The 21600-nt window shown below is 37.7% G+C and overlaps 1 protein-coding gene across 1 annotated transcript; it reads right to left on the bottom strand.

The window, feature by feature from the left end:
* Nucleotides 1–2598: 2598 nt before the first annotated feature.
* LOC150078174 (uncharacterized) lies at nt 2599–11780 on the bottom strand. The gene is made up of 2 exons (XM_090385087.1): nt 11481–11780; nt 2599–4085 (listed from the first exon to the last, which is right to left on the bottom strand). Exons 1-2 carry the CDS (start codon nt 11683–11685, stop codon nt 3247–3249), a joined length of 1044 nt encoding a protein of 347 aa, XP_090241213.1. The 5' UTR covers nt 11686–11780; the 3' UTR covers nt 2599–3246.
* Between the last annotated feature and the right edge of the window lie 9820 nt (nt 11781–21600).

Here is a 21600-nt window from a genome sequence, read left to right on the forward strand (position 1 = left end):
TATAATTAGAAGGTTTTAATTTTTTTTACTAATAATTCATTTCTGTCATTATAGCTATTTCTCATTTTCTTTAATTATTAAATTCATGATCAAGCGACCCGGGTAGAGGAGGTAAAAGAGCGTTATGATTCAATCTGAGATGAAATTTTCCATGTAGCGTAAACAAGCGGCTAGGAATTCACATGGTGTATTCCTGTCTATGATTTATAGGGCCTTTTCTAGTAGGGAGAAGGACCTTATTAGACCTTTTACAAGGCAATGGTTAAGCCTCTTTTTGAATATTGAAATCGGGTCTGAAGACCACACCTAAAAAAGAAATAGAACGTCTGGAGAGAATTCAGAGCAAGGCTGAAAAGTAATCAGATTGGCAAGGAGCGCAAAGCAAAGCACATATGAAGAACGGCTTAAAGTTTGACAACTAGACATGTTAGGGGGAAATCTAATTGAGGTGCATAAGCACTGAGAAGATTGAGTAAAATGAATGAGGAAGGTCTGTTTTTCCTATTGGACGAGACACGAACTAGGGGACATAAATATAAAATTTCAGGGAATAACAGAAGTTGAATCTCATGAAGTTCACCTATGGGCAGCGGTTGTCGACCGTTAAAAAAATTGCCTCCCAACGTTTTGGAGGCAGTGAGTATGGCTAAGTTTAAAGTCAAATTGGATGATTACCTTGTGGGAATGTAAATAGTATGAATATTCTGTTTTATTTTAATAACAATTATTATTATTATTTATTTTATTTGTTTGTTCTTGGCTGATGCAAGAAAGTTCGTTTCCTTGAATCATTTGACCTTGTTAATATAACTGCTAATATCACATGACTTCATAAGGTAATGACGCTTAGGACTTTTACAAAGGTAACTTAGAGGCCCCTGAATTCGATTCCCTCCTGGATGGGAAGAACCACCTTCTTCCATACAATGACAACGATATTGCTCTCAGGAACTGGGTTTTTTTCCTCCAGCAAATAAACTACTCACCATAGCATAGCATTCACACAATTTACAGGCAATATATTGACGCCTCGTGGGCTTATCGCTTTGAGACTCATACTAAACAACCGAACTCATCATTAGTTATTAAAATATGAGTTTTTGATAGTCCGAAAACCCCTAATTGTTGCCCATCTTAACCTTGGTATTTTTTTTTATCTTCTTGACAGTGAAAATAGTTTTCCAGATGTCCTGGTTTCGCACTGATGTACAAGTCAAAGACTTCAGTGCAAAGTCCTGAGAACTGAACTCCTTACATTTGCCATGATTTTATTTTTAAAATAGAGAAACCTTGTAATCTAGAAATCTTCGCAAATTTCACTGTTTTAACCAACTTCCCTTTTGCTCTTCGTTTTTATACAACAATAATTTACAATAATATTATATTAAAAATATTTGTTTTAGTCATGAATCGTATTCGCAAGAAGGCACTGCAAATATGCTAGATATGTCTAGAACAATCCTGGAATATTTTTGTAAGTTCAAATTAAAGTTAGGAATTTATTTCTTTTTGTCCCCTTCAAGGTCATTACCCTGGGCCCATTACCTGATATCGATTTTAGTGTTTTTTTATGTATACGCTACTAGACTTCCTTTAAATACTTAAAATCTGTGTTTGAGGGAAATTTTGATACTTGACAAAGGTCAGATGGAGCCAAATCGATAATGCTGGGAAAGGTTTCGTCTGAAGGATCCATTTTCCGTTATTAATTGCCCCTTCAATGTAGTGTGGCTGGCACATAGTCGGGAGAAAAGTTCAATGCCGATATCCACAGCTGATATATCAGTTCTCTAGTTATAGCAAAATTACCAGATTTAAAATAAGTACAATCCTGAATGTACGTAGTAAGTAAATGTGAGCATTAAAAATACAATAAGATGTATTAGAGTTTGGTAAAAACTCTAATGTTAATGTTATTACAAATAATATTAACAGTTGTTAATGCTAAAAATAAACGCAAGCATTTGAAGACTGATGTGTTGCTTGGACAAAAAACAACACAACCTACTTTAAAACGAGAAAGCCGGTAGTGCAAGTCCAGGTTTACGCTCCTGAATATTTCTTTCACTAAAGCACTCTCCCTTACCTTCATTCGGCTGCATCATTTCCAGGACGATATTGCCTCTCTTAAATATTGATCTTACCTTTGTATAAGAAGGTCTAAAAACAAGAAACCACCATCGATCAATTAATTCTTTCTCACGGAGATACTAAGAGCATTTGTTTTTTTATGTTGATTAGCTTGTCTTTTAATGAACTTCATCCTTCCAACGTACTGCCTTATTTTAATCCAACCTGCCTTGTTACTAAAATAAAATCTACGTGTTTAATCAGTAATTGTGTAGATCTGAGTAAATCTTAACGTGTTTAAATGTAAAAATACATTTAATTCCGTATCTTACAAAAATAATTAAATTGATTGTAGATGTTATTTTTAAATAATTTCTTATTGAATGTTGTGTTTATCTTGTTAAAATGTAATTAAATGATTTAATATCGATATTAATTATGTTATAAGTATGTCAATGGCCTGTACACTGCATGAGAAAAAATATCCGAATCCCAGTGACAATAAAACTAAATAACATGGAGACTCCATTATTACAAAAAATCGTCTTTATTTGATCACCGTACAAAAGAAAAATAATCGCCTGCAAGCTTTCAACTAGACACATGTACATTTTCTATGAATTTTCCTTACAAAGAACCCCCCCTCCCCACTCACAAACTCATGAAACTCCCTCAGGTTATTGAAACCGAAGTTAAGAACTGGCCTCTTTTTTATTATTATAGTGTTTTATTATTATATATTTTTGAGATACTTCCATTAATGAATAATTGCAGGACACGGGTGTGTCCATGAGTTGCTATGGGTAACACTTGTCACGACGGTCGACAAAACGTGCAAAGCTAATCCCGAATCGTTTCCAGCGTTATGTTACAGGAATTGTCCAATCATTGAAGCTGATCGAAAGTCATAAAAACTGAAGCTTATAACACTAATAATGACTGAAAAAAGTCTTGTTTATCGAAACAGCAGAAAAATAGCTCCTTTAAGAAATTAATGCGTTCCTCTTCAGTATGAAGGAGAGATTATGTACGGTGGACATTCAAGCAACGTAACGAACTACTAAAAACTCTGAAGCACACGGTAATAAATCAGACTTCACAGTACATATTAGTTTATTGAACAGCCTCCAGATGTCTCTCCAGCACCAGAGTTCAACGGTTTCAAAATGGTGGTCATTATTCTGAATCTTCAAATAATTTGGTTATATCACTATTAGCATCAGACTGGGGTTCCTCCTGTGGAACTGTATCCTCTCCGGGTACTTTAGGCAGATCTACGGGAACGGGAGGTCCTGGTTGCTCTTCAAATACGGGAATGATCACCTCAGGTTCCTTGATTACGACAATGGGAAATGGAGGCCCTTCTTCCACAATGACTACGGGTTCTTCTGGAATCTCTTCAACCGGAGGTGGTACTGGAGGAAGGTTAGGACCAGCTATTGTTTCCAGGGGTAATTCTATTGGTATCTGAGGCTCTTCCGGTATACTGTCTCGAATGTCTACTTCGGCAATCGCATTTACGGGATCTTCGGGAACGTTTTCTTCAGGTAAGCTGGGATTCTCTACCGGTGCGTCTTGCTTTTGTGGTACCACTTCTTCGGATTGCTCTGGCACTGCTTCCTCTGGTACTGCAGGCTCTACATGTTCACTTTGTGGTGCTGGATCTACAGAATCAACAGGAGAAACCTGGACGTCTGATTCATCTGGAACTACAGGTTCTTTGGGCTCGCTGGGCACAACTGGATCCACAGGAACATCTGCTTTAACAGACACGTCATCGGACTCTTGAGGAATGGGATCAGATGGTGGTTGTTCGCTGGATGGCTGTGGTTCGGAAGGAACTTCAGATGAGACCTCACCGACTGCTATATCCTCTACTTTAGGCGGTTCTTCAACTTTGACTTCATCATCTGCATGCTGCGGTTTAATTTGGGGTGCCTCATCTCCTCCCACAAATGCCTTCTCCGGATCATCAGCAGGTTTATCCTGTTCCACAATCGGTTCGACAGGAACGACTAGAAAAAGAATTAAAGGATAACAATATTTGCACAATTAAAATATGTTTTATTGTTTCAAAGTAATGAAATATTCAAAGATTCTAGATGTAAGTATTGTTCTTAATATTTAACAAATACGTTTATAAATTAGGTTATTCAAGATGTTTTATGCATTGTTGGAAGTGCTTAAGTTAGAAGACTGTGGTAAATATTGCACCAAAAGAGTTCAGATAGCTCCACCAGTTAATGTTTTACCTCAGCAAGTACTCTACCCAACAGTTTGAAATTTTAGTTCAATCAGCAGAAAGTTGCAACCTTCTTGTCTTCTCCGAAAGAATTAAACCAAGTTTGTCTTGGAAAGTAAGAGCAATATGGCGACATTTTTAGCAAGGAAAAGATGAAAAAAAAATTGTGAGAACTATTCATAAATAGTTGTTTATGTGTAACGGATGAAAATCGACCTGATAGACCAGTCAGAACAGCAACACCTGAAGATACACTGAAATTCCTCGTATTTATTGACATATTTTATATACATTTCGCGAGAAGATTCCTATTGGAACTCAGCAATTTGCATTTCAGCTTCAAAGAACTGATTTTTATATGTGCAGACATATTAATCGGACTGTGCCCTAGTCAGTGCACCACATTTCTCACTATGATTCATTTTACTGCGCCCCCTGCTGTTTGAAACGCCTTCTTGTAAGGCCAGTAATGTGGGCAATGGTTTGCGTGTGGGAAAATGCGCCTGTCCTACCATCTCATTGGTTGGCAACTTGTTTGTGCGGAGAAAAGATTCCGAAATAGTAACCTTGCATGTATGGGGTAAGAAAGGGGGAATGGAGGTTCGTTACCCTTGACATTTGCTATTCAGTATCAGCGACAGAGGAAACATGGATGGATGAATGGGTATGAAGTATACAGTACTCCTCCGGTTGCTTTGTGCCCGACGAACGGGTTTTTGTCAAGTGGCGATACGTCGGTAATTATAATCCTGAAAGCAAAGTTCAGCCACCCACCAAGGCGTCCGGTTCGGAATATAAAGTACCTTTGAGTATAATTTATTGTACAAGGTTAGAATGCGATGTACGGTCACCTGTCGTACGTCGTATGTTTTGAGTTCTACTCTTGTTTTCATTATAGCTATTCGCAGATAATGGTTAGGTGTTCACTCACTAAAGCTGCACATGCATGGACTGGCAAGAAAATGAATCTCTTTCCCTCACAGACACGAGCGGCACATTATGTATATTTAATGGTCTGACAACAACACCCACATTCCAAAGTACACCATTACCAAGGCAAGGTGTTTTCTTGCGATGGAGTCAATAACTGCCCTGGGAGTACAAGTGGGATTGCAAGTTAAAAAATGGCGAGGAGCATTTTGGGTACAAAATGACCATCTGCTTTTTTTGTGTCAGTCATAGAATTAAAAATATGTACCAAGAAATGTGTAAGAAAGACATCTTTGACACTTTTCCTGTTAAATTTACTGTAGTAAATTATAAAGAAACAATTTATCATTTACAAATTCAGATTGATCGAATTACTAGTGAAGGTCCTTAGTCCCAATTTCAATTGCGACCTGAACTGCGAAATTACGGTGTGGCAAGGTCAGGGACGAATAACCTCAGCATGCTAAACATCCCTATGAAGCTGTCAACAGCTTTGCATCTAAAATTTTTTAATGGTGCTTTTTGTTGTTGTTGTTTTAAATGGCAAAAAACTAAGGCTATATGGCGTGGGTGTTTGTTGGCGCGCCAGCTTCTGTGGCCATAATGCACCTCCCAAGGTTTTTGCAGTACTTTGATCCAAGCCCGAGGCGGGATTCGAACCCGCGACCTTTGGGTTGCCAGGCAGGCACTTTACCCACCCGGCTACGTGGGTGTAATTATGTCTATAATTTCATATATTCTTTGATGAAATTTTAATATCCTCAAAACAAGAAACTTGTTGATCGCAAGTAAAAATAAATCTGCAGCTTTTCGTAACATTCAGTGTTTGTGGTATTGAAAAAGTGGAAGAAATTTGCTTCTGCTTGAGACCGGCTAAATGAGATTAAAGCTGGGAAATCTGGTTTCTCGATACAAATTTCAATAACCACGGACTTGAAACCGATTCCAAGTGTGGTAAATAACAACGCCAATATCTCGCCTTAGAGGTCAGGAATATTTGAGATATATCGTTCAAAATACTGAAATTGGCTTGTGAACGATTTCTAGGCATAGCACAAGATAAAAGAGGTCAAATCTAGTATCATACGAATGGCCCCATTATGACCAAAGCATTCAATGTACCGAGGCATCCCAAAAGAAATTAACTAACCAATCTGATCGTATAATGTGGGTTCCATGAATATTTGTGTAAACTGTATATACGAGTATAATGTACATAACATAATGATTAAGTTTCATTTATATTATGATATTCAATTCGGTAAAATATAAGAGGAACTAACTGAGGTCTTCGCAAGCAGGACTGAGTTAGCTGTTTTCAGGCGGCGGTATTTATCCCAGTTCTCCCCACACGGGATGGAAAAGGCCAGGGTTCGAATCCTGTCAATGACGCGACGAACGTTTCGAAGCTGAGTTAGTTAGCCTCAAGCAAAGATAGCAAGTTTTTTTTTTTTTTTAATCCTGGAATGTCGGTTTTTTTTTGTCTCTAAAAACAAGCAAACAGACCAGATAACACACGCAATTTATGGACAGATTATACATGGGTAAACGTTGTTCTCGAGTAACCCTAATATAACAGTTATATATATATTCACTCCTATAAACAAATAGCTTTTGCGTTGAATTCCAACGTTAGCTCGCCTGATCTCATTCTTTGTTGTCAATATAAAAAGCTTGTCAAGTAACCAAATCCAGTCGAGTTCGTTTTGAAAAATTGCCTAAAGATAAAACACTGTTACAAGACTGTCGATAGTTTATTGCAACCCTTAGAGCTTATCAAAGACAGAAAATGTCTCAAGGCCTCCTTGGTCGAAAAACCGCATTTAAACACCGTAAGGTATTTGAAAAAAAATAATAATAATAAAAAACAATCTAACTCCGCCTAGAAGTTGTCCTTCGTCAGACCAAAAGAAGTGAGTCAAAGAATTTATGAGGTGTAACAAAAAGCCAGATCGATTTTGTTGAGAATATCTAGTGACCGCCATACATCTCGTGTGAATGGTATGGTACATAAAGCCTTAAAGGTAACCCTGTCCCTGTTTACCTATAAAATTAAACATCTGCATCGATTGAAACCACAAGACTATTTTGGATTCAGAATGGTTATTTAAGATCCTGTAGACGGATGAAACACACTTTCACCTTGATTGATTAGTGGCACAAATTATCGAATTTGGTGCAAAGAAAACCTTCGTGTGTACTTTGAGGAAGCACTCATCCATTAAAGGTTACAGTATGTGTGTATTTATGACACACTATGGTTAATCTCTCTTTTTTTTTTTTTTTTTTTTGAAAGCATTAACAACAGCGAGCATTATAAGGAAATGCGCAATTAACAGTACACGATAGCCTAGTCTATTGCGAACCCAAATTATCCCGTAGATAAATGAACATGGTTTACATGTAAACATAATTTTTAAGTAGAACAGTGCTACGCCCAGTATTGATAATAATGCAAAACAGTTCCCATCATGAACCTTCACGGAAAATAAAATTATCAGTCGCCATTTTCCACATCCTTGGCCTGCAAGGTCACCTAACCTAACTTCAGAAGAATTTCGGTTGTGGTGATATCTGAAATACATCGTATTTCAGATATCACCACATATTTTTAGGGGTGCGAATACCAGAAGTATACTAAGTTATAACTGGGAGTTTAATGATTTTGTGATAACTGAAAGGAACGTGGAAGAGAAATTATTGAAGCTAAACGTAAAAAAGGCACCTGGAGTGGATGGGATCTATCCAATTATATTATGGGAGGCAGCAAACGAGGTAAGCAAACCTTTTCCAATAATTATAAGAGAATCCTCGGTTTCCTTGAAACTTTAGAGACTGAAGACGTGCAAATATCGCCTATATTCACAAGGGGTAGTCAAGGGACGATATGAGTAATTACAGACCTGTAAAGTTGACTTCTCTTCCAGGGAAAATAATGGTTAAAGCAATAACGCAGAATCACCTTGACAGAATGCAGTTATACGGCAATCACTGCACAGATTTGTTAAAGGGAGAGTTTGTCTGATAACAATTCGGACTTAATTACAAAGGAACTGCATGTTTGTTTGTTTTGTTGAGTTTTTAGGATGCATCAGCCACCTAGAATGAATTGCGCAGTATATAATATATCTCTTAATTGAGTGTGTTATGGAGTCGATTTGCTGTTTTCTGGTACAAACACCAGAGTTTCCTGGAAATAAAACCATGCTGTCCTTGCCTGAGATCGACTAACTCAGCCACGTTGTGGAAAAAAACCCATAAAAATTCCTCGCGTCATCAACGGAATTCGAACTCAGGTCTTTTCCACCAGGTGTGGGGAGGACGGTGATTATAAAAACTGTGCCAACCGTACAAGGGTGAAACTGGATGCAAAATATCATATTGGCATCATATGCATAAATTTTAGTGAGGCTATTGATGCTGTTCCACATGAACGACTGCTGTACAAATCAGAGCAGCGTGGCAGGAGATATAGAGTGGTTATCAGAGGGGACCGCTCAAAGAGCAGTGCCCATTGATAACTTAGAAAAACGAGAGGAGTGGAAAATGACGTTTAACATTGATAAATGCAAGGATACTGCATTTGGGCAACAGTAATCCCTGTAAAACATACCAGTTGGTTTGGTACGCATTCAACGTAGTGGAAAACGAAAGACCTAGGGCTACTTGTACCGTCTGACGTGAAGTTTTCTGAGCGGTGCAGGCAGGCTGCTGGAATAGCTCGTGTGGTTCTGTCAATGATATACAAGAAATTTTTCAGCAGGGAGAAGGAGGCGATTCGATTATCCTGTTGAATAAGGCAATAGTTAGGCCGCATCTAGAGTACTACATACAGGTCTGGAAGCCTCATTTTAGGAAGAATGTGGATCTATTAAAGAGTCTAGAAAAGAACAAAAAACAACAAAGTCAGCCAATTACAGAAAAGGGTATTCTTACCACAAAGGACTGCAAATTTTAATGATTAGAAATTAGACACCTGCGAAGAGTCTTGATTGAAGTGTTTAAGGATTGAGTAAACTAAATGCTGATAGAATCCTTGCTCTTTCTCGGAAATTTGCTTTCAGCCAGAGTACTGTAGTTGATTGTTAGCAGAAATTGCCATCTGGTGTTGTAGAAGTCGGTAGTTTGAATAAATTTAAGGAAAGATTTCATAAATTATTAGAGATGGTCAATAGATTGGTGAAAAATTGTACCTTTATGTTATTTTTTAATTAATCGTTTCAAATTTCGAACTAAATTTTTATTGTCTCAAAAAAATTTCCCATCTATTGATAACAGGGGAAAAAAAACCTTTTCCATTCGACCTATACGTTTTGAACTATTACTTTTTCATAAGTTGGAAAAGGCTTTCTTCTAAAAATAATGACCCAGCAGTCCTGTGAGGTACTTTGAGCTTTCTCATCTGGTTTTTAGATTTTTGCTAATGCAAGCTACCTCTATATTTCAATAATAATAATAATAAAACTTTCGGTTTCCTCAAATTATGGCATAGTGACCAATGGAGCCCTTTACTAATAACATATAACTAGAAAAAAATAAAATTAAATTAAAGTAAAAAAAATAAATATCACCAACAAAAATTTTATGAGACATAATACAGTCCAAACTATAAGAAAAATAATAAATATATAAATAAATGTACAGTTTGGTTAATTGGGAAGTTATTTTCTTACAGCCCGCTGCTACTGGAAAGACAAAAACCACAGAAAGAAACTTAATTGAAAATGGTTGCTCTAAGAGTAGACCCCTTGGATCTTTCGAGTTATAGTATTTTGAGCTGAACAAAAGGCATCGATAATAGCCTACTATTGAATACAATTCATTGAAGGATTCGGAAATCCCAGTATTGTGAAATGGATACAGTCGACATGAATGTTGTCCACACCTCTGTATGGTATTTTATGAGTGGATGGAAGAGATCAGAGGATTCCAAATAACGGATTTCAATTCATTTGCATTTGTCTGGGTTGATTCATGAATCAACCCAGACAAATGCAAATGAATAAAAATGTTCTGGAGGTGCACAACATTATGCTCATATTATACTAAAGATGAGTTTGACAGTGAATCTCTCTCTCTCTCTCTCTCTCTTTCTCTGCATTATTTGGAATCTTCTAATAAAATCATCAAATTAATAAATGTAACTTTTGGAGATTTCTAGATTATTTGCTTAACGGACTTTAAACATGAAAGTGTGATTGAGCAAGGTCAGGATTATAATAAGGATATATCTCGTGATTCTTCTATGCCTTCCTTAAAAATGGCAAAAAATTCTCAAAGAATCAAAATTTAATGAAGCTAAAATGAGGAATACTCGTATTTGAAAGTTTTTTGAGGGTCTGTTTTTAAATAAATTGCATTTTCAAGTAGCCTTCCCTCGTGGGTAACGCAGTTGGTATAATCGCCGTCCTCCCCACAACGGATGGAAAAGACCTGAGTTTGAGTCCGTCGATGACGTGAGGAATTTTTATGGGCTCTTTTCATAACGTGGCCATGTTATCGGTCTCAGGCGAGGATAGCATAGTTTTTTCTCCCGGAAACTCAGGTTTATCGTCCAGCAAACAGAAAATGACCACAGAACACATGCAATTTAAAGACAATATACACGGAGCAATATAGCGTTAGTCGCTGATGCTCCTAAAACCCTCTTACAACAACAACAACAACTTCAAGTAGCCCGAACAAGAAAAACAACAATTTTCCAAATAGAGTTTCATCAACTGTAAATGTGATTATTATAATTGTTAATTTTAAATAATAACATACCATCAGATAAACATATCTTCTCTTAATTGCAAATTTACTAGCGAATTTCTAAATTATTATTCCCTTAAGCTCCCAAATGTAGATAAAAAAACTATAACCATTTTCTAAAATTAATCTTTAAATCAATTTTTATATTTCAGCAAACCTAAAAACAACATCACAAATTATCCAACCCGTCTTGCTCTTTCTTCTCGTGCAGTGTAAACAAGCCCAGAGGTCTTAGACCGATTGTTCTTTGAGCAAATATTAGCTGTACTTTTTTACACGAGGTGATCCGATACTGCACACCAATAAAGGTAAACCAGCACTCCCACCTTGGTAAATAAGTCATAACCTTTGACCTTAATTGCAGTTGGAGAAGGTAAACAGCTCTCTCTCTCTCTCTCTCTCTCTCTCTCTCTCTCTCTCTCTCTCTCTCTCTCTCTCTCTCTCTCTCTCTCGCTCTCTCAACATTCTCCCAAAAACTCGTTACCTGGTGTATTTTGTGATATTTTGGTAGGTTCCTCTGCTGCTACGTCTTCTCCTTTCACCTGCTCGGGCACCTTAGGCGCATCTTCCGAGGGCTGCTCTGTCTTTTTTTCATCCTGTGTCACGTCTCCTTCCTTCGGGATAGGTATCGCGAAGGCACCAGCCACCAGGAGCAAGAGCACAGCAAGGTTCCACCTCATCGTTGTCATGCTGATTTTCGGAATGCCCGCTCAGCTCCGAGCACGCTTTGATATGTACGGTGAGGTGGCTAATACGTAATCTCCTCCCCTTCCCTGAGGCTACGAATGCGCGAGGCTCCACGAGGGAGTTGGATGGCTTCACCTGTCCAGGTGTTTACGACACGGCCGCTGACGACATCTACTGGGGTTCCCAAGAAATGCAATTAATCACAAAAAGCCAACGACAGGTAAGGAGAAGAAATTTATTCTCAACTCTGTGAAATACGGTGGCGTATAACTGATGACCTCCCACCCTCCCCAACTTCATATCGCGAATAGCTAATGGTTAGACAGGTTAGTCAGACATTTCTTTGACGTCCTTGAAGATCGCCGAAGAAATGAACGCTCATTGGCCTTTTTCTTGTTTCTTAGAAGAGGGCTTCTTCGAACAGGATGTCCGATAAAAACACAAATCGAAATACGAGTTATTTTTTTATTTAGAAAAACCTTAAAACACGTTAGATAATAACAGAGTATACTTAGACAATACTGCCGCAAGAGGGAGTTCCAATCTTCAGGGAACCAGCTGGAGTTCGTGTCACTATGTAGTTTGTGTAGTTAATAAACAACATTAAAGGTGATTAGCTCCTTTTAAACCAACTTAATTAAGCCCGTTTGTTTCTTTTTAAAAGTGGTACAGAAAAATTGTTTACCTAACATTCGCCTGATGTTTAAAGACAAGATAATTAATCTGCTTATAAACGTTAAATTAGAAGCCTAATGAACTTTCATTACAGTGGGAGGACTATCAACTTAAGTGATTACTTTTCTGGTACTAATTAAAAGTAACGTTCGGATTTATTTTTCGTGAGATTTACAATACCTAGCTATCTTAAGAATGTCTACAATACATAGTTAAATAGCTGTACAGTTTCTGTTAGAGTTATTTCGAATTTGTTAGTGAAAGTCAAAGGAGTTTCAAATCATATTTGGTTTGCGTTTTGAAAAAATAACTTTATCGGAAAAACATCAGATGTTGCTCAGAAAATAAAAGTAACTCAACAGCATATTAGTCCTTGAAGAACTGAGTGAGTGGAGGCACTGGAGTGTAGGGGAGGGTTGGATGAAAGAGATGCTGTGGAGTCAGGTAACTAGGTCCTCTCGGGTCTTTTGAAAATATAAAGTATAATTGAGCTAAATTAAAAATGATAATCAGAAGTAGTCTCGGAGTTTTACCATATTCAAATTGAGCCTTCTTGAAAATTTGCTTTGGAATGAGGTGGAGAAGATTAGTATGAAGGAAGCAGTTGGTTGGATGTTTTTAGATGTTCGTAATGTACAAGTTCCATTTCGTAGAAGGTGGCGCTGCTTGTCAAGGACTATGAGGTTATTAATGGTATTGTCGAAGTTTGGATCTTTCAGGCCAAGGTGATTGCTGTATGACAGGAAATGCTGTCACGTGGGCAAACAAAGTCGATCAAAACAACACTTCGAATCAACCTTAGTGGTAAAATCAGCAACGCAGGTATGCGTGTGCGCGCCCAAGACAACACGGAAGCAAAGAATGTCAACTAATTTAAACATGTAAAAAATGGTCTATCTAAAAATAAAAGATATGGCGCACAACTAATGAACACACTTGTGTGGGTACGTGCATGCGCAATATGTACAGTATTTATATATTTTTTTCTTTTTTGACTCTCAATGGTTTTTACTCTTTCTACAACATTCTGTCGGTTTCTGGAAAAGTTATTTTAATTATTTAGTTATGTAAGACTCTAAAGTAATTCGGTTAAATTCATTTAACCAAAATGTTAGTATAGTTTTAATCAACCATCTTGAAAATTTGAGAATTGCATCTACGCTGTGTATATAGACGGTTTTCCAATTTGAGGATAAGCAGCAGGATCTTATTATAAATTCTATTTTGGGGCCGGGGAAGGATGATCGTGCTCGATAGCTGGTAATATATAAGTGAGCAGCAGTTCATTTTAATGTAATCACACTAGGAATATTGTAGGAAGGGAGTGAAGGAAAGAAATACAAACAAACCTGTCGCCAAAATAGTAATGCCCGCAGCAGAAAGGTGCGGGCATTACTTAGATAATCCACTAATAAAATAATCACATGGAATATTTTATAAAGTGAAGGGAGGGTAGTTAACAGAAAGCACTTAAATCCAACTAATAGGGTTGTCTTACAGCAAAGTAGAAACGCGCATGTAAGGGAGCGTTTCTTTAATTTATCGGAGGGAAGTAAAGGTATGGTACACTTTCTCCAGTGTACACGCTAGGGGGGGGGGAATAGAAGGTGGTTAAGTTTTGTTACATGCCTTTTCAGAATTACGGAATCTTAAGAGTATAGTAAGAGAAAAAATATTAGCCGACCAGTTAGTAAGGTTCTGGTTCGAGTTTGTCCTTTACTGTACTGTTATCGTTTTTAACAGTAGTTATTTTACTATCATTTGGGTACCCAGGGATCTATTTCTTTTCTTTTCCGTTCGTTTTTTTTTTTGGAGCATTAATGACTAAAGCTTTGTATATACTGTATGTAAATTGCGTGTGTTCTGTGGTTGATTTTCTGTTTACCGGACAAAAAACTCGATTTTTCGGGAGAAAAAACCATGCTACCCTCGCTTGAGACCGACTAATTCAGCCACGTTGTGAAAAAGGCCCATAAAAATTCCTCTCGTCATCGATGGGACTCGACACTAGGTCTTTTCTAGTAGAATCACCATTCTACCACAGTTGGTAGAATGGTGATTCTACCAACTGTGCTACCCACGAGGGCATTCAAGGATCACATTGACAGCCTCCGTAGCCGAGTGGTCAGGAGCGAGGGTGCAGTAACACACGCTCTTTGAGTAGACCGGGGTTCAAGTCCCTGACTGCTAAATACGTCGATCTGCCAACCCGCATTGAACCAGCGTGGTAGATTATGGTCTATTTCCCTCAGCCTGAATTGAGGAGGCTTCCATCCTGCAGTGGGTTGATAATGGCTGCAGTTTACTGTATTAGGAAGTCATATAATTCTTATATTAGTTATACATTACACTAATAGATGGCAGCACAATGCAGTCTTAAAACAGCAGACGAAGCTGCGAAATTTTGATTCTTCTGCCTCAAAAAATTGTGGCTTTTACAACTAGTGGTGTGGGCCCAAAAGGAAAAGAGAAAAATGAGAAAATTACTTAACGAATAAATCAATTACGCTTCACCAGAGCCCAAGCTTCTGATGACACGGCAATGTATCCAACAAAGAAGTACACGTCCTCGACCTTTTCATTTCAATTAGACGTATTACTTCATCAACTAACTTCCAGATGTGTACCAAGAAAGTAATATTTGAATATTTCACAATTAAACGAATTAATAAACAAGGAAAGCTCTACCAGAAAATTAAACCATGTACAAGAACTGGAAAGTCGTGTAATAGTCAAGAAATTTCCCATTTTTAAAGGACATAAGGCCATCGAGGAAGAAGGTGTGACAGAGATTGGAGGGGTAAATGGAAATTAGTGGGAAGGAGATACGTGTAATCGGTAGTTGTTAACAGTGGATTAAGAGGTTGTGGTGGAGATATGGAAATCGTATGAAAAGAAAACTTGCTGGAAAATCTGTCTGTATAGTAATCTCAGGAATATTAAAATAGGCGGTCATTTATTGGCGATAGCGATATGAATGAATGAATATTTCAATGTATGAACTACATTGATACATTCATTCAATATTCATACATTGAATGAATTCAATGTATGAATGAATTTTTCTTTCTTTTTTTTTTTTTTGGTGGATGCAGAAAAAAAAATACACTTCCTTGTATCAATTCAGCATTTCTAATATTAACATTTGACCTTTCTGATAATTTAAAGTGGGACTGATATGCTGCAAAATACATTTAAGTAATTAATCAATCCTTTCCAAACGCTGATTCTAATAATTTACCGAAGATTACCGAAGATTGCCGAAAAGAAATTGTTGAAAAAAAGATTGCTGAAAAAAAATTGCTGAAGAAAATTCCACTAATTAGGTCAGAAGGCACGTGTACGTGTATTTTCAATTCTGCTCAGGATCGATAGGAGGAATTATATGCCGAAAGCCTTATGAATTAATTCATGACATAATAGACTCTGCAAGGCTCCTGGGTGGAGGGAAAATTTCCCTAGCACAGCATACCTAAGTAAATACACTGCTCGACAAAATTAACAGAACAAAATGTTTTTCATGAATATTTTATTGTGAACAGTCCCACCAAAGGCGAATATTTGCTATAAATAAACATTCTCTCATGCAAATTCCGAGTATCCAATAGAAATCGATCTACGACCTTACAGAGCCGCATATTATGCAAATTATTCATGCCTATAAAAATATGAGTTGCGACCACATCACTTTATTCCCGGTTTTTGGCTTGCTCAGTGGGACAGCCACATATCTAGTACTCAGAATTGCAAGCATCGCATCGTCATTTAGATGATTCTTTGAGAGGATGAGCCATTAGACGATTTGAAGCAGTTGGAGGTGGCTCTTGGCTTTATGTCACACGCAGTATCGTCTCGGCACTATGGCAGCAGTTTCAGGAGACTGGAAACATTACAAGAAGAGCTGGCCAAGGTAGCCTGAGGACTACGTCAACCAGAACAGGCTATCTGGCTCTAATAGCAAGATGAAACCCTACGATGACGTGTCATCAACTGTTTCTTGACGCTGCTGCGGCCACAGGTGAAAACATTACCAAACTATTATTTTTAGGCCACCCGAATAATTAAATTCATCTGCCGTGATCTGTGTCTTATGTCTGTTAATTGCGTGTGTTCTATGTCGATTTGTCTGTTTTGCTGGACGGAAAACCCCAGTCCAGTTTCTGGGGACCAACTAACTCAGCCACGGAGTGAAAAAAGCCCATTAAAGTTCCTCACGTCATCAATGGAATTCGAATCCGGGCCTTTTCCACCCGGTGTGGGGAGGACGGTGACGATACCACTGTGCTACCCGCGCAAACCGGTGAAAACATTACCAACCGGACTGTGTTAAGAAGGCTCAATTCAAGTGGACTCTACACAAGGAAGCCAGTGGTTTGTATCCCATTAATCCCAAACCACCGCAGAGCTCGTCGACACTGGTGCCATGAACATGTGACTTGGAGCCTGATAAATGGGGTACAGTTCTCTGACGAATCCTGTTTTAGCATACAAATAGATTCTAGACATTATTTCATCTAGAGACAACGAGGAATGAAGTACCACTGCTCCAAAATCAGAGAAAGGGACACTTACAGTGGAGTCAGTGTTCTTGTGTGTGGGACGGAATAATGATCAACGACCGCACCCCTCTTCATGTTTTTGATAAGGGTACCGCAACTGCGCAGAGGTACCGAGAGCAGATCCTCGAACTCTATATGCAACTTTTTAGGAGTGCGGTTGGCCCATATTTTCTTTTAATGCAATAAAGCGCCGCTGCACATAGAGTTCAAATGGTGGAGAAATATCTTGAAACTGAAGATATCCAACGACTACCGTGGCCAGCACGATGAGGAGACTTAAATCTAATCGAACATGTGTGCGACGCCCTTAGGCATCGCATTGCACGCCGACAGCCAACTCCTCGGTCACTTGGTGAGCTAAGGTCTGCGCTAGTAGAAGAGTGAGATTTGTTGCCAGATAATCATACAGACACGCTTATATTGAGCATTATTCACCGCTGTCAGACCTTTTTAGCCGTTGAAAGGATCATACGCCGTAGCGATGTCACGTGAAAATATTTTCGAGCATCTTGTATCGACTTCTGTAATGTGACCTTTTTGGTAAGTCTTATACAACCCCTCTAAGTGTCCCTTATACCTCTCCGAAGTTCCTCCCTGTCTCCTCATTTCATCGCTATTCTATGATACACCACCATACCAAATTTTGTCCCGCTTCATCGCAAGCTGCATGAGTTACATCAGCTTTTCTACTTGTTCTGTTAATTTTGTCGAGCAGTATAGAAAGAACTTGTTTATTGAAGATGGAATTCGTTGATGGGATTAAGAGGAGTTTCGAGGGTCATTACTGATATTGCAGAAAAGACCTTAAGGTTCAGTGTCATGGAGCAAGAGTACACCTGTACCTTCATTGAGAGCAGAAAAGTCAAGAACTAAAAGAATCCTATCACAGAACCATATGGGGCTATGGGGTTGCATACCTCACAATGTACTGGATAATGAAAGACCGGTGAACGGTTACTATTCTGCTTTCCATGATTTTTCCTTCTGATCATATAAGCATCGGCTCTAACATTAGCTCCGCAAGTCCATCCAAATCTATTTAGGTAGTCTTATATGTAAATTACTGCATTGTGTGTGTGTGGGGACCGGAGTTCGAGCCCGTGAGCCACCAAATACGGATGATGCGGAAAGGTCAGGGAATGACCACCGCATATCCCGGAGCAATATGGCCTTAGTTGCTAATGCTCCTAAAAACCAAATAACAACAACAACAATGTGTGTGTGTGGGGGGGGGGGGGCTGAAGGCCGTTAGAAATGATATTGTCCATGTAAAGTTAAACTGGTTTAAGGAATTAATAATCCTGGCAACACAGGCATGTAGTACAAGTGGCACAGTGGTTACTTCTACACCGTATGGAAAGGGCAGGGTTCGTATATCAAGAGGAGGATTTTTTATGAGCTTTCTTTACAATGGCCAAGTTACTTGGTTTAAATAGCTTTGCGCATTTTCCCCTCCCCAAAAATTCGGATTATTCTTCCAGAGAAACATTCAAACAGGCTAGAATACAATTCATAGACAAAAAACGTTTTATAATCTTAGTTTCCTTAACGTAAAAAATAATTAAAAAATAAATAAAATAAGCGTGCACTCACAAAGAAGAAGATATACCGTCTTAATGTCCATTATGGTATGGCCTAGTCTTCAAACCATAAAATTAAAGAGAATTAAAAATGAAATTAACAAGAAATCTTGTATTGCAAAATGAATTTAAGAAAACGATACCGATGTCAGATTCGTTATCATTCGTATATCTCTTATATTAAGGGCCGTATTTTTTTTTTTTTTTGACATACTGGTATGTTAAAAGTAATTTCGCAGTCATGTTAGAATTAATTATTAAATACATTATACAGAATGTAAGAGGGCGCTATGATCAGTTGTGACTACTTCGTTTGTGTGGTGTCGGTTGTTAATGAGTTTATGCCAATTTATTTAATTCTTAGAATGAAAAAAAAAATGTTTAACCTTAAAAACATTCATTCGTCAAAATAGTGTTGATTCCTCTTTTCGCTGAATGAAATAACTGGTGAGTGTACTTTATTATATCTCTAATTAATTCAATAAAATTTGGCGATGTATGGTTAGGCTTAGAAATGTCTAATTGGCTGCTAAGCGAACTGTAGAGATTTAATTATATTACTTGCAAGAATTTGAATGAAATTACGCTAATATGTTGAATTCCACGAATGATGAGAGGAGCGGGACAGTTGCATGAAAGATACGTAAATAATATGATTTCAATTAGAGAATTTCGTTACTGAATAATGGATGGGGAGGGGGGGGGAAAGAATTTTTGTTACGCCTTTACTAGGAAGTTGAGCATTCAAAGGTAAAATATCGCGTTACGTAATGGGGGAATGGTTTCTAAATTCAACAAAGTAATTTTATCATTTATGAATTAACAATCAGCAAATGTACTGTTCTTGTATTGTATTATTATTATCATTAACCATATGGTGCAAGGAAGCCTGAGGCTTTTGCTGCACCAGCCAAAAAAAAAAAAAAAAAAAATTCTGAGTCACCGAGAGAGAGAGAGAGAGTCAGAAGTAGAAGGGAATCACCAAGGGAGAGAAGAATGAGGATTATATCAAGCTCAGGACCCCGGGTATGTCAAGCCCATACTCACCAGATGTGAACCCCTGGGGTTAAATTATTCTTTTTCTTATTTTGATATTCATAATCTTGATGATATATTTGGCATTGTCGTAGTAACTGCTTTTTCATTTTATTTATTTTTTTTAAATTTTATGGCATTCTAATCGAAGAAGATAAACAAGTTTTATGAATAACCGGAGGAGGCACATGTATGAAATATGTATCGATATAAATCCTAAAGGCAAAGTTTTCGATATTTATACATTAGTATTAATATATCTTTTACTTTAGTATTAATACTAAATACTTCATTATTAATATCTCCGATTTTGCTGCTCTTCTCCTGACAGCAGACAATTCCATACAGTCAGCTACTGCAAATAAATTCGGACCAAAGCGATGGAATTTTATGAAATTGGACAATATAACAAGTCTGTAGAAAATACTATCACGAATGAAGAAATTTGTATAGTTTACTGTCCTTACGTGACGGGCATTAAATATTATTATTTTTGCGGGTAGAAACTTCATGGCCACTTAAACCAGTAATTTCGCAAAAGAAGAGTGGTGCAATAATAAAATACTCCCCCCCCTTTTTTTTGAGTGAGAACTTTTTTGGAAAGATATTCACAGATATGATGTAAATACTACGTACTGTCCATCATGTAGTACTAGCGAGAACTATTTGTTGAATTCAAAAAATGGTTGTATGGTTAGTAAAGTGAATCCAAATCTAGACGAAGTGTGAACCCCCGCGCATAGTGGATATAATCATCCTTCCACACCGGATGAAAAAGGCCTGCATTCATATCCCGCCCATGATCGGAATTTTATGGGCTTTTTTCACAAGTGGCTGAGTTAACTGCTCTCAGGAGAGGGATTCATGTTTTTTTTTTATTATTTTTTTTTTTCGTCTGGAAAAATTCAGGTTTTTCCAGACGAAAATTTTTGCTGGATGAAAAAATCCAGCAAACGGGCAGATCGGCCACAGAATACACGCAATTTACAGACAAGATATACTGACGCCTATAGCCTTAGTGCTTTGGTGTTATTACACACAATATGTAACTATATCAAGCACGGAAAGTACTGGCGCTGTTCCTTACTTTTTTAAAGATCGCGAAATTGATCTAGAATATCTATCAAAAACAAACATCCCGTGAACGTCATATCCTGTCAATATTATCCACAAAGAATTTAGCATGAAAATTTCACCGAAATGAGCCTACAGAAAGATTTGAGTGCAGAGAAGGACAGGACGAGTTGTGCAAAGACAATTGAAATTTTCTTCCAGAAATTTCTATGGACAATTCCAGGGTTAAAACGATTTGTCAGCAGTTTATGACCGTGGGTTTGAAATTTGGATTCATTGTGATGAACAAAAGATCAAATAGTAGTCCATGGAGTGCTATCATGAAGGTTCCCTTCGCTGGCTCATTCCTGGTGTTATATAAACCTGTATGTAAGTTTAAAAGTGTGCCCTTTTATTATCGAAAGTTTATAAAGAAAGTAAATTTTTTCGCCCTTTTAGTTTTTCCCCTTGTTGATCAGTTTTTCCCGTTCGTTTGAACGGCCCTGTCTCCTTGTCACAAGAAATTTCTAAAGGCGCCATCCGCTACCAAGGTGATGCCATTCATTTTTTTGGGGAACAAAGGAATGTTACATTCATCACTTACCTTTAAAATGGTAAATCCATTAAATATAATTATTTTATGAGCGATTAAAAACCAAACATCACGTCAAACTCGCCAGAGGAATCCTCTTCCTACATGATAAGGCTCCCACTTAATAAAACTCGGGTAATACAGACATCCGTTCCAATAACGGATCTAGAAGAGATGAGGGACGTTGCATCAAGTGCGAACCTTAGTCACTATAATGAATAAAAGTTGCTTATTTGAGAGAGGAATTTGTTGATTGATTTCCAAATTGCTTTATTCTTTTTTCTTTATTCTTTCTAGGCTAGACATTTTTAAATATACTTCGTATATAACAATATACACTAGCCTGCCAAAAGTATTCAGGCCCACCTCCTATTGTAGTGAACGGTACAAAAAAGATATAAGCAACTCAGCAGTTTCTTGACG

Source organism: Mastigoproctus giganteus, chromosome 11 (assembly GCF_048544385.1).
Source record: "Mastigoproctus giganteus isolate SK-2022 chromosome 11, ASM4854438v1, whole genome shotgun sequence".
In the NCBI taxonomy this organism is placed as follows: domain Eukaryota; kingdom Metazoa; phylum Arthropoda; class Arachnida; order Uropygi; family Thelyphonidae; genus Mastigoproctus; species Mastigoproctus giganteus.